The sequence below is a fragment of the Choloepus didactylus genome, chromosome 19, assembly GCF_015220235.1.
Source record: "Choloepus didactylus isolate mChoDid1 chromosome 19, mChoDid1.pri, whole genome shotgun sequence".
NCBI classification, from domain to species: domain Eukaryota; kingdom Metazoa; phylum Chordata; class Mammalia; order Pilosa; family Megalonychidae; genus Choloepus; species Choloepus didactylus.
The window spans coordinates 42,519,689-42,534,692 of record NC_051325.1 but is presented as its reverse complement, the minus strand read 5'-3'; the positions used below and the strand labels follow the sequence as shown (position 1 = coordinate 42,534,692).

The following is a 15,004-nucleotide window of genomic DNA, read 5'->3' as shown; positions in this document are numbered from 1 at the left end:
TAATGTAGATTACAAGGGGTGACAGTGTGACTGTGAAGACCTTGTGGATCACACCCCCTTTAGCTAGTGTATGGATGAGTGGAGGAATGGGGATAAAAACTAAAGGACAAATGGGGTGGGATGGGGGGATGATCTGGGTGTTTTTTTCACTTTTAGTTTTTATTCTTGTTCTGGTTCTTTCTGATGTAAGGAAAATGTTCAGAGATAGACTGTGGTGATGAACGCATAACTATGTTATCATACTGTGGACAGTGGACTGTATATCATGGATGATTGTATGGTGTGTGAATGTATTTCAATAAAACTGAATTTAATTAAAAAAAAAAAAAGTCTCCAGTAGCAGTGCCTGCTGGGGGTTGTAGTTTATCTGCTCAAAAATTAGAAAACCTGAGACAAATAAGGTTGGAATGGACTATACCACAGTCTAGGAGAACAGATACTGAAAACGGGGAGAGAAAGGCTTTTACCAGCTCCTCCAGATGTAAACCTGAAATGATTTTATCAGAACCCAAATTTCAGAGATTAGAGTCAAGAAAATAAACAAGTGGAAGCAAACCAAGTCTTTATCAACGAGTGAATGGATAAACAAAATGTGATATGCACATACAATGAAATATTATTCAGCTGTAAAAAGGGATGAAGTTCTGATCCATGCTACAACATGAATGAACCTTGACAACATCATGTTAAGTGAAATAAGCCAGGCACAAAACGACAAATATTGTATGATACTGCTTATATCAAATACCCAGAAGCAGCAACCTTCAAGGAGACAGATGGTGGTTTACAGGTTACCAAGGACAGGGGAGGGTTGAGGGGGGGTGGTGGTGGTTAGGAAAAGGGAGTTATAATCTAACGGGTGAATAGTTTCTGTTTGAGGTGATAAAAAAGGAGGGGTAACACATGTTGGTGATGGTAGCACAATATTGTGACTATAATACTTCTGAATTGCACACTTGCATGTGGTTAAAATGAATTTTGTGCTTTGCAATGGTGACTACAATAAAAAGTTTAAAAAAGGGAAGATCATGTTAAAAACTGGTAAATTTTGTAAATGATAATGTATGCTATACATCCACAAAAAGAAGACCTGAGTAATAATACCAAAAGGGAAGGAAGGAAGGAAGGGAAGGAGGGAGGGAGGGAGGAAGAGAGGAAGGAGAGAAAAGAAAAAAGAAAAGAAAAGAGAAAAGAAAAGAGAAGAAAAGAAATAAAATTTGCAATGAGAATGGATAACAAAGGGCATGGAACAAATAACAGAAACTACATTCCTACAGCTCCAAACCCCTGTGTACCTGACATACTTGGGGAGCCTGTTAAAAATTCAGATTCCATCTAAATTCACTAAAACAGAATCTCTGAGTGAGGCCTGGAACACAGGTATCTTTAACAATCTTTCCAGTAATTCTTATGTAGGTGCAACACACAAACAAATCCAAGGACAATAACTGAGAACAGTAGTGCTAAAATCAATGAGAAACATTTTTTGTTTCTCCTAGAAAAAGATAAAGCATTACCATAACTAAAGAAATGTTTGGTACCTGTCTCCTGATCACAGTCAGCCCTCTTCCCAGGAAATTTGCCAATGACCATAGTAATCTCTGTAAAACTGCCCCCAAAGTGGTCTTTTCAGATTTCTGCTTAGAGACCTACAACTAACATAGCCTAACTAACAAAAATAATTTGATCCAATTTATTCCTTTTGAGAATCTGAGCGAAGGAAAAGCCCAGTGAACCGAGGGCTAAAGTTAAAGCCCAAGAGCCATCTGCATCACAGGTGTTTACATCACTGAGCAGTCAGCATGGGGTTACACATAACCCAAAGGCAGAAGGAAAAAGGGATCCCTGGGAAGCCACTCGGAAAATGAGAACAGTGTGGATGCACAGGAAAGACGGAAGAAAGAATGGCTTGTCCCAAGGCTGCCCTGACCCCTCGCCATCATAAGGACTGGTTGTTCACTGCTTTTTAGAGTTCAGTGGGACGTCTCTGTCACATAACCACCCCTCTTTTTCCCTTGTGTTTGCTTAAGTGGGTTTCTATTCCTTATATCCCCAAAGAAACCTGACTAAAATATCAAAGTCAGCTCAAGAAGGAAGAAAAAAGGTTGAAGAAATCAATTAATAGTGAAGAAATTATAAAAGGTTATCCATGAACTACCTTCAAAAAAAGACTGCAGGACCAGAATTTTACTGGTGATTAATTTCAAACTTTTAAGGAACATATAACCTTCATGCTATATACACTGCAACAGACAATAAAAAAAGATAGGAAATTTTCCTGTTTGCTTTTTTTAAGTTACCAAAACATAAATTAGTCAAAAACTAAAAATAGAGACAATTCACAAAACATTAAAAGAAAAGTATCTATAACCAAGCAGAATTTTTCTCTTAGGAATGAAGGAGGGTTCAATATTAGGAAATAAATTAACGTATCACATCAGTAGATCAAAGAAGAAAAATCATTTAATTGCCTAAACAGAGATCAAACTACGATTTGAAAAAATTCAATAACCATTCCTGGTTTTATTTAAATTTTCAAAATTTTTAAGATTTTAAGTTGCTTAGAAAACCAGGAACACAATAAAGGGTAACTATCTAATATCAACAACCAATACTCTACTCAAACTTTCATATATTAAAGGCATTCCAATTAAAATCAGAAAAAAAGGTGCCAAAACAGTACCATATTAATTTAACACTGTTCTAGAAGTATTGACTAATGCAGTTAAATAATATATAGAAATAATAATAACAAAAGAGGCTACAACTTTTCAAGTCCCTAACATGTACTAGGCCTGGTACTGTTTTACATGTTTTTCCTTCTTTAATTCTGTAACATGATGATGATTATTATTGTCCCCATTTTATAGATTAAAAAACTGAGGCACAGAGAGACTAAACTGTTGCTCAAGTTCACAAAGAAAGTAGTAGAACTTGAACTCGAGTCCAGGTTTTGCTGCATCCAAAACACTTTTAATTAATTATCATAGACAAGAGTACAAACTAATAGAAAAAAGATACTTCTATTTGCAAATGATGTCTGTATATCTAGAAATCTCAGAAGAATCAGTGACATACTCAGAGTTCTTTTAAGTGCCCATTATAACATACAAAATAAAATAAAAAATTTTCTTTACAGCATCAATAACCATTTAGAAGATATAATAGCAGAAAAAAGTTCATCTTTCACAACCTCAGCAATAAATATCTAGGAATAATGCTAAAATAAATATGCAGATGTTTATGAAGAAAACTACAAAACACTTTGGTAAAACATATGAGATTCTACAAAAGAAAAATATAAACTCTTAGAAAGGGAGACAATATATTAAGACATCAGTTTTTCCTTAACTTTAAATACAATCTTAATATAATTCTTATCCTTGGCAGAATCTGGCTAACTGTTCTTCCAGTTTTTCTTTTCCTCCTGGGTACAAAGGTAGACCATAATTCCCATGTTCCCTTGCAGTTAAGTGTAACCATATGTCTGCGTTCTGCCCTATGGAACACTGCTGTCAGTGACTTAACACCACTTCAAGGTGTGGCCCATAAAAACCTCCTGCACAAGTTTTCATGCTCTCTCTTCCCCATTTGCTAGCCAAATGCAGAGACTCCTACTTACAACACTGAGGCCCCAGTGGAGACACATGTTGAAGACGCAGAGCCTCAGTCAGCCTGGGCCTCTGAACGACTACATGAGCCCAGTCACCCCTACCCCAGAATTTATGAAACTTATATTGTGCTAAGCCACTGAGATTTTAGGTTTCCCTCTGCTGAAGCAGAGCATGTTCCTTACTCTAATTAATACATAAACGAATCGGTAAGGGTTTTGTAGGATTTCTGTTTGCTTGTATTTCTTAACTCAAAAAACTGATTCTAAAATTCATCTGAAATGTTAAGCAGGCTTCAAGAAGAGAGAGCTAAAAAAATATTCTAAGAGAAGGAAAAAGAGAAAAAGACATTAGACCTATCAAATATCAATACCTATTATAAAGTTAAAATAATTAAAACTGTGTATCTGGTATAAGAATATATTAAGAGATTAATGGAATAATATGTGGCCCCAAAACAGATACTGGTGTATATAAAGGAACTTGACATCAAAAAGGAAACTGAATTAGAAGAAATCTTCGGCAAATATGTACTGAATGCAGAGAGACTTCTAACCCTAAAGGAAATAGAAAATAATCATGAAAAAGACTCAAAAACAAAGGCTGAAATCAATGAAAGCTGAAAACAGAAACTACATCCACCAACGAGAAAAAAAAAGATAGAAAATAATTAACATACCTAATTTATTAAAAGGTCACACAGAGTAATTTGGAATCACCAATAAACAAATAGAAAAATGAGACTATTCAAACCAGAAGAATGACAAGGAAGCCTATGTGTGCAGCAGGCAATAGATTTTTTTTTCCTTAAACTTGGATCAATGTGGCATTGGTACAAAAATAGAAATACAAGCCAATGAGATTAAAAAAAAAAACAGGAAAAGCCCACTGGATAGAAAATCTTAAATACTGCATCATCAATTCTTATGTTCACATTTTGTTTCTTTTTTTTTTTTAGTAGAAAAATGCAAACATCGTCTTCATTATTAATGTTTACATTTGGTTCTGTAAACAAAGCTGGCAAAAAATTCTGTGAATTTTATACATGTTTATAAAAAGTTCAAGAATATGATCCTTATCACTTCCGAAAAGTATAAATTGTTTCAAGACTAAAAGCCAGTAAACGTACAAGGGGAAGAGAAAAACATTAACAGATTATTTGAATTTTCTTCTCGCCAAATATCTATACCATCACACATGCCACTGTTCTCAGTATAGCTTGTAAATTCCCCAAATTCTGATTTTTCTTCACTAGTCTGAAATAAGTCCAGTAAAGATTGTACTGGTGAACTACAAATTCTGTTTTCTTCTTGCCTAGTAAGAAACTCAGTTCTTTTCTTATCTGATTCCACATTTGGTTCCAAATTTTCTTTTTTTATTTCCTCCTAATAATATTTTCACTTTCCAGTGGATTTTACCAGAAAGCAAACTATCCATATTCTTGGTGTCACAATTATTTGGGTTCCATGAGAGGGCTATGGGAAGGAGTGTTTGCCTGAATTGTTAGGTGCTCCTGTGAACTGTTTATTGCAGACCAGAATCACCACCAAATGTTGAATTAAGGTTCTCTTCCTTCAGATCCTTTGCTGGAAAAAGCACAGTATCTGACTTTTGTTTCAGTTGAGATGCACTATTATTCTTTCGAAATTAGAAAATTGTACAGATGCCTGTAGCCCTCATGGACAGTCATGCAACCTTAGTTCTTCTAAGTCACTTTCGTTTATACTGCATTTATGTTCAGAAACATCAAGAATGCATTCTTGGATAATCAGCGGCTGACAGGAGCTCTGGGATGTTTTGTGTTACGATCATTGTTTAAAATTGAGAGTGATGATGATTGTACAACTAAGTGAAGATAATGTGAGGAACTGGAATAATTATTTATCTTGGACAGAATATATGCTATGTGAAATTAGGAATCCTCTACTTAATAAGTCAAGCCCTTAATCTTGAGGCTTGCTCTTATGCTGTGAATGGGACTCTAACCCTTTCTATAATTATGCCTATGAGGCACCTCCAGGGAACCTCTTTTGTTGCTCAAATGTGGCCTTTCTCTCTTGTAGCCCAACTCAGCAAATAAATTCATTAACCTCCCCTCTACGTGGGACATAACTCCCAGGGGAGTGAATCTCCCTGGTGACATGAGACACGACTCCCAGGAATAAGCCTGGCCCTGGCACCGAGGGATTGAAAATGCCTTCTTGACTAAAAAGGGGAAAAGAAAGATAACAAAATAAGGTTACAGTGGCTAAGAGATTTCAAATAGAGTTGAGAGGCTATCCTGGAGGTTACTCTTACGCAAGCTCCAGCTAGATATTCCAAATGTTAACAGTATGCCAAGCCCTAACAAACAGTAGTCCCAAAATACCTAGGTCCCTATCTGAGATCATATAAAAGTTTCACTCACTAAGTTTATCTCTCAGAAAATTAAATCCACCAGTGCTCCTATGCCAGACAAGTCCTAAACCCAGAGACAACAGCCTCTTTAAGAACAACTAGATGCAGCCCCCTTCCCCATAATGTTGGCACCTCTTTTTCAATATGAACAAGTTAGGGTGGTCACTGCCTAGACACCCCTGAAGACGGAGAAAATGATTAAATGAGAGGAAGGGGTAGCAACAGACAAGATAGGATTTAACAAAGGATTATGAATACTGAATCTTTATATAAATATTTTTTAGATGCTAGGGTATTAGAATAGCTAGAAGGAAATAACTGAAAGGGTGGAACTGTAACCCATCACATTCTTTGAAATTTGCTAACTACTTGTTAAATCATACTTTGAAAATTATCACTGTTACATAAATATGTTGAATTTCACAAAAAAAAGTATTTAAAAAATTTTAAAAAAAGAATGCATTCTTTTTTATTTTTATGGGAAGGCAGCTGCATAAAATTCTGTTTTATGTCATTGTCAACTGGATTTAACACAGAATGTTAGTCTTTTCTCATCAAGTCTTCTCAGTTCACTTGAAGGGCAGGGGATAGGTTCTGAAATAAACCCTAAATTTTTGTACAGATTCCTGAGCTTCTTTAGGCAGGAAATTTTGCTTGATCATCTGCACAACTTTGTTTTCCCTGTAGTCCTTCAGAGAAATACAGTGCAGTTCTAGGTGTTTCTTGGTTTATTCTTCTTTGCAGTAACATGAGAAAGGGATCCAAAACAGTATTATATTCTTTTGTTTTTAGGCATGTCCCTTTCATATTCCACAAAATCAAAAACTAACTGAGAACTTCTGGGAAGATGGTGGAGTGGGTGAGACAGAGCGGGCTTCCTCCATGAAATAAACTAGAGAGGGGCTGAAGGATGCCTGAGACCATGGTTTCAGGGTGTAACTGGCCATAGAGGGAAGTTACAGTACATGGTGGGGATGCGGACAACAACACAGAGAGACAGTGACTTGAGGGATGGGTGAGTTTGTTTATAACATTTGTGGAAATTTGCTCTCTGACTACTTGTTAAATTGCACTTGGAAAGTTACCACTTCTATGTATATATGTTACATTCCACAATAAAAAAATGTGATTATAAAAAAAGAGCTCAGAGATTAAGCAAAAAAAAAAAAAAAGAAAAAAAAAACTAACTTAGAAAAAGTTTAAGAATCAACACTTAGTTCACAACAAGACTGAAGTTCCACAGAGCACATGGGTAGGCTAGTAGAGGGAAAGGTAGGAAGAGATGAAATTGAACTCAAGAGAATTCCCATGAAGAAATGGATGGGAGGAAATAGCGGTATATACCTCAGTGAAATTTTAACGCTACTAGAAAAAGGAGAGGCCCTAAGAGCCAGACTGATGGCTCTTGGAGAGAAGCAGGGAAGTCTCCAGTCCCCACAGAACAGGACAGAGTTCTGGGAGACATACTGCCATCCAGACTACAGCAACAGGCAAGAGAACAAGAGCTGCACCACCACAGGGAACAAGCTCCTAGGGAGTGCAAAATGAGCAGCTGAGGACAGCCCTAACCTTACTGGGATGGGGAGAGCGGGAGTCACATGATGCAGATGTGCTTGTTGTCTAATTTGGATCCATTCAATACGCTGTGCTTAGGATCCACATTCTGATCCCCAGCCAAGAGTTACAACATGGTTCTCAGGGAACTAAGACATTCACCGGGTGAACAGCATATGAAATATTAAAACAGCAGTACCTTAACATATGTAAAAAGCGAAACCATGTCTGTGCAACACACTCATTATCCATTTCAGGAGGGATCAGACTGGCATCTTCATCAGGAACTTTAAATGGAGGAAATGAAGGACCATATGTAAAGCGGAGCAATCTAGAGAATAAAAAAAAATGCACATCACTAAGTTTACTTCTTAACAGAAAGACAAACTCAGGCATTAAAATGTGGTAAGAAAAAAAGAGATGAAACATGTACCCTGCTGAAGTGAACAAGACATATAAAAACCTTAGTTTATAAAACGGACAAACTGAAAAGGGGAGGGGAATAATTTCACATTATTTTTTTAAAGATTCATCCTACTACAAACTCCTCCAACACAACTAAGCTATAATTTATTCATTATAACTTTTACACAACTTTGTACATGAAACTTTGCAATGTATAGAATCCCTTAAAAAATACCGTAATTACTTAAAATTTAATAATATTTTAAATGTATTGAAACCATTCAAAGCCCTTTGATCCAATTATTCTACACCTAGGGATTACATTGTAATAATAAAGGATCCACAAAGACTCTATAAAGTATTCATGTCAACAACATTTTTTAAGAAAAACACTGCGAACAACATAAATGTCAAAAAACTGGAGAATTACTAAATTAATTATGGACTATTTACATAACAGAAAACTGTAAAGCCATTAAAGAGATAATCTCAAAGGTATTTAAGAAGAAAAAAAAAGGCACTTGAGACCCCAAATGAAAAAAGCAGATAACATTACCACAGACAATAATCTCAAACTGGCTTTAAAAAAAAAAGAACTAAAAGGGAAAAAATACATTAACATGTTAACATTGGTTATCTCTAAGTGATAGATACTTCCCCTCTATATTTTCCTAGTTTTCTATTATAAGTATGTATTGCTTTTATAATCAAGATAAAAAGTAATGTAATTAAAAAAAAAAAAAACTCATGTTGATGTTCACCATGAATCACCAGAATCAATATACTATTATAAACTTTCATCTTTTAGTTTAAATGATGATAAAGATATAAACATTTTATTAACTCAGAAAAAGACAAGTCTACCTTTTGATATACCATACCACCTACAAAGTATTGGTACTCCTTCCCCCTGAAAAAAAAAAACCAATCAAATGGGAATCAGAACAAGTCTAGATCTACCCATCACTTTTCAGGACAGGGGACACGGGAACATATTAAATAACACAACAGGGACACAATCAGCAAAATCCAGAATATGAAATGCTCTATAGGACAAACTACACTGCAATGAAAAAACTGCAAAGAAACAAAAATGAGAAAGTAGGAACCTATAGGCTAAAACAGACTTAAACACATCAGCTAAATGCAATGTTTGAACTTTGTTTGCTTTCTGATACAAAGGGACCAACTGTAAAAAGAAAAAAATACTTTGAGACATTCAGGGAAATTTGAACATTGACTAGATATCTGATAGTAAGGAACTGTCCTTTTTTTTTTTTTTAGTTAATGGTATTGTGATTATGTTTTTAAAAGAATCCTTATCTTTCAAAGTTATATATTAAAATATTTAGGGTTGAAATGAGAAAGCAAGTCTGGAAAAAACATGTCTGAGTTTACTCATAGAATACTGATGGTATTATACATAAATGGTAAAAAAAAAAGTTAAAATAAACTGCTTATTTTGGTTATAAAGTAGCACGCATAGCATGTTCCTATTTTGGTCAAATTATATATAAACACATATAATGGCATTTCTGGTGAACTTAACTTTTCTCATTATACCTTTCTGTGGTGTGTTTAAGTAATGAACATGCATATTTTAATAATTAGAACAAGACTGGGACTGGGGAGGGGTGTTGCAGAATTTACCTGCTTCTCAAATATACCTGTTTATTCTGAAGTAAACCAGATAGGCACTAGCCAAGCTGTTATATCTATAAGTGGTTCAATGCTATGATATCTGAAGAGCAATAGTAACAGACACAGGCTTTTTTCAATGTATTTCACAAATCCCAGGAAGATAGTGAACTAGGGGAAAGCTGCCTAAGGTAGGGATGAGGATGGCAAGTCAATGAGGATAACCTACCTTGAAGTGAGTGCACAGATGACCTTGCTCCATTGCTCTACTACCGCTGGGTGATGCCTCCAGTTAGCCACCATCTCCTTGGCTGTTTTCCAATAAGGTGGTGTTGGGAAGCACCGAGTACAAGCTAGTAACCAAACCTCAAACAGAACACCAATCAACTTCTCGGCTAGATTCTCAGCAATGCCACCTTACCGATGAAAAGAAAACATAACTTTGGCACGCTCATTTCAAAAACACAATCTTCAGAATCACTAATTTGGGAGAACTGGTCAAATAATAACTGCAATGTTAAGTTTTGACTTTCAAATAACTTTAACAGTAAAAACAGGAAACTATACTTAGGAGCTCCAATGAAGGAAATCATGGACACATCAACAAAGCATTACTTTGAAAGTATTCGAGGCACCCTGCTCAGTTCTTATTGGAGATTTTAATCTTCCAGAAGGGGTGGGGGTTGGGGACAAGGACACATAGGAATAAAGGGAAAGAATGAATGTCTACTATGACTGAATTTCTGTATCAAGTAGTTCATAAACATGACATCACAAAATCCTTACATTAAATCCTGTGGGATAGGTACTGATAACAACTATTACCAATTATCAATTATACCAATACTGAAAATGAGAAAAATTAGCTTCAGGAAGTTCAAGTAACTTGCCCAAGTTCAATTAGCCAATAAGTGAAGGACTCTGGGCAAGCACCCAGGGGTTTTTCTACCTCCAAACTTTGCTATGAAATGCTTCAGGTATTTGAATGCCACCCTTCAAGGAACAGTTAGACAAAGAAGGGAGCAAATGGATTAGAACTGGGCAAGACAAAGCCTCAACCATGAAAACAGAACTGTTCTGTTCTGAGCCCTGGAACTAGGGACAGCAACAGCAGTGGTCTTTACAAAATTCCACAAGACAAAGTTGGGACCAGTAGGTAAAGGTATAAGGATGCAGATTTCAAATGAGCAAAAATAAAGCCTCAACAACAAAGAGCCCAATAACGGGATGAACTGCCTGCCTTTGATCCCAGGCTTGAGGAATGTGTAGCAGATAGCCGATGAATCAATGGCTGGCCAGCTATCATCAATACCAGAAAGGGTATCCCTTTCAACACTAAAATTCCATGATTCCTTCTAGATATGTCCTTGGACAATATCTGGGTAAGAGCACAAGCACATTCACATGTGTGTTAATGAAAAGGGAACACAGAAGAAGCAACAATGAAACTTGTAACTAGAATATCAAGATATAGCTTGTGTCTACAGTGCTATAGCATATAAAGTAGGGCTTCTGAAATCTGCTCAAAAGTCTTATAAAATTGGGAGCTTTTTAATGTCTAGCTAATGAATGGCATACTGTCATACTTCCAAATAGGATACTTCAAGACTTTGGAAGTTTCATTTGCTGAAGGAATATCTTCTGCAGAGATCAAGTTTTCAGACTCTACTTTGAGAAGTATTTTGTAATCAGGTACATTATCCATATGCTCTAATTTAATTAGTTAATCATTTCTTGACTAGGCTTTATCCTAGTATACTAAACAAGCTACTATTCCTAGCTTATCAGACATATATTAATTCATTTAGTCCCTCCCTATATTAGGAAAATCAAACTGAAGGTAAAACAATTTCATGAGTGCTAAAGTCATACTTTACCTTTGAGGGTTTTCATCCCAAGAATTGTTAACCTTGATTTGTTAACTGCCATGCGAAAATTTAAATTCCCAGTAAGTCTAACACTCATTGATTTTAAAGGTAAACTGTATTTGGAGCTCATAAATAAATTAAAAAAAAAAAAAATAAACAAACCTTGAACAGTTGGTGAGGCCAGAAGTATGTCATTAATCTGCAGAAGAAACAATAATAAGACTTCCCAGGTTTCTCGGGCCATGATGGATGACTCATGGGCCAGTTTTTGAATGGCTCTCAGGACCTGTAAGCATAGTCGGATCTGACTGGAGCCCTGTTCCTGTCTAAAGAAGACAGACAGATATCACTGACAAACCCTGAGGAGAGACAGCAATGGGCAGCTTAGGGATGCAGCAGCAGTGGCTTCAATGAAGCTCCCTACCAGAACCAGAAGACTGGCCCAGGCACACCACTTCAGTCTAAAGCTACAGTATGGTACTCTGGAATCTCAATCTGCCACTCCTCTGAGAACCTGGAAAGCTCCTGGAGGAGAGGAGAAATACTAGAAAGTAAGCTTCACCTCTGGGCTTTCTATGTCTAAAATGTGCCTGGCTCATAACAGCAGGTAATCAATAGGTTTCTGCTGAACGAACAAATATCCATAGCCACTCCTGCTGCTCACACTGAAGCAGAATGGCCTTTCTGTTCTCTAAAAAAATAAAAAAAATTTAAAATACATGCACACAAATTTAGCAAGTGATTTCATGTTGCTCACAGTCCCTCTGAAGCTAATGTCTGCTACAGAAGAACCTACAGGCCCAATGGAATATCCCAACAGGTCCCCAGAATTGATGAGGTATGTAGTGATTGCCTCAGAGACACATTCCTGCTACTGCTGCTCTAATTAAAAGGACAACTTGACCCAAGATGAGGGCTCTGAAAGTTCCCAAGATACCCTAGAAAAACAGTTTTAAAATTCTCTTTTAGTCTGAAGAACCGTTTTTCCACAAAGGGAAATCTTATACAGAAGGCCAATCTATAAAACAGATAAAAGTATTGTGGCCAGGTTGATCTTTGATAATGACTGTATTAACTATATAGCTTTTATCTTGTGACTGTGTGATTGTAAAAATCTTGTGACTGACACCCCCTTTATCCAGTGACTATGTAGATGATTAATAAAACACACATGCATAAAAAAATAATAATACATAATAGGTTAGGAATATGGGGGAAAATACTCCTATGTAAACTATGGACAACAGTTAACAGTACTAACTTAAACTTTCATCAATTGTAACAAACATAACCACTATAAAAAAATAGAATTACAAAAAAGTGCTATCATCAATTTTAACAAATTTTCCACACCCATGCAAGTGTTTGTGGTGGGGTAGTGGATGGGAATCCTGTATTTTATGCAAGATTGTTCTGTAAACCCACAATTTCTCTTGAAAAAAAAAAAAAAGCTCTTAATTGTATATCCATAGGATAGATTACTACTCAGCAATAAAAAGGGGTGAACTATTGCTATTTTTAAAAAAAAGTATTGTGGCTATAGTTGTGGCTATATAAGAGGAAGACAGGGGTACAAGCCCTAGCGTTTATCCCCACTTCCAAAGTGGACCACGTGAGAATTTTGAGAATAGTACAAAAATCATTACATTACAGAATGGTGACCTGTCCAGATCTTCTGTGTGAAACCCAATTATCAATGAATAAATCTTGAAGCCAAGTTTCTATATATTGTGACTTGTATACAAAGCACTGATAGAAATATGTCTGAATCAGGCTGTTTCCTCAAGAATACTCCAGAAAATAGAGCGAGTATCCCTAGAATTCCCACCCCAACCTTAGGATGGAGACTATGAGGTTTTGGGCCATGACCCAGAAAACTGGATGCTTACCTAGGAGGTATAAACAAATGACACCATTTTAATTTTCCTTAAGGAAGTCAGACCTAAAGCAAAATGAGGAGACGATCACCTAAGAAAAGTAAAGAGCCCCCAACAGCAGGGAGATGTCCCATCTTCAGCTGGAGGTAAATCCAGTCCATATGAAACTATGAGGCTCAGGCTTTTGTCTGCTGCTATAGCTACTTGAAGAATAATTATATAATAGCCCCAAACTTCATTTAGCCATTTAAGAGGAAGCCCAAATAAGACAACCACCAAGCCAATGGTCCTGGGGTAACATTCTTCCAAGCCAGTAATAACACTGCAGGCCTCCCAAATGGTAACCTAGGCCTACCCACCATTTCCAGATAATTGTCAAGTGACAAGAAAGGAAACACCTGCTCCAAAGATAGTATAATCTTACTCAGAATGTCTAAACTCAGAGGTTGCGTCTAAGTATCTAAAGCTAAGAGAAACAAAGTAACCTGTATGTAAAAACACAGAAAGGTCTAAACGCCAGACATCTGCTTTTCTCCTCAATATTTTCAACAACTTGTGATCTTCAGAACAACTGCTTCAGTACAGGTGTTGGCAAACTACAGTTCATGGGCCAACTCTGGCCTGCCACCTGTTTTTGCAAATAAATTTTCCCTGGAATACAGCCATGCTCACTCATTTATGTATTATCCATGGCTGCTTTCATGCTACAACAGCAGAGCTGAGTAGCTGTGACAGAAACCATATGGCTCTCAAGGCCTACAATATTTTCTATCTGGCTATTTACAGAAAAAGTTTGCTAACTACTGCTTTAAAACAGTATTACTAGGGTCGGGCAAGATGGCGGCATAGAGAGGAGTGGAAGCTAAGTAGTCCCCCTGGAACAACTACAAAAAACCAGAAACAACTAGTAAATAATCCAGAATAACTGTGGGGGGACAAACGAGACCATCCACTCATCATTCACCAACCTGAATTGGGAGGAATGCCCGAGAACACAGCATAAAATCTGTAAGTAAAACCTGCGGATCCAAGTCGTGAGACCCCCTCCCCCATAGCCCGAGCTGCGGAGCCCCGTGGTGCCACAGAGAAGCTCTCTCCCAGCAAGCGAATACAGCTCAGCTGAGCTCCAACTGGGGTTTTAAGTAGCGAGTGTGAACTGCTCACTACAGGTACGCAGTCCCAAAAAACAGACAGAGGCTTTGGGTGACGACTGACCTGGGAGAGCCGGAGGGTTGCCTTGGACTGGGTCTAAAGGGGACTATCTGTTTCTTTTTTGGCTCAGTGGAGAAAGCCCCAGTCATTTTCAGTTTCCAGGGCTGTGACTCTGGGAAGGGTGGAGACACCACAAGCAGAGAGCGAGACCATTGAAATGCTAATGACCTCCACCTGAGGGGTCTGTCTTCTCTAGGAGGAAAGGGGTGGGGCCCTTTCCATTCAGAACCAGACCCCAGAGCTTGGGGGAACACAGCCATACCTCCTCACACCAGTCAAGAATTATAGGCTAACAGGCGCCACCTGCTGGACAGAAAAGCACAGTGACCCGAGGCATCAAAGGGTGGAGCAATTTTCTAAGACACACCCTCAGGGAAACCAGATACTGAATATTTCTTCCCTCTGGGACCTGAGCCTGTTCTGGTCTGAGAAAACCCGATTT

General features: G+C 37.2%; 1 protein-coding gene and 1 pseudogene across 1 annotated transcript in view; both read right to left on the bottom strand.

Moving 5' to 3' along the window:
- RALGAPB (Ral GTPase activating protein non-catalytic subunit beta) overlaps window positions 1–15,004 on the bottom strand; it is a 121,332-nt gene that overhangs the window by 97,275 nt on the left and 9,053 nt on the right. The window contains 3 exon segments of the mRNA XM_037811401.1: window positions 7,762–7,893; window positions 9,835–10,021; window positions 11,636–11,799. Coding sequence (XP_037667329.1) covers window positions 7,762–7,893; window positions 9,835–10,021; window positions 11,636–11,799 — 483 coding nt within the window.
- On the bottom strand, window positions 4,623–7,670 carry LOC119515952 (annotated as a pseudogene).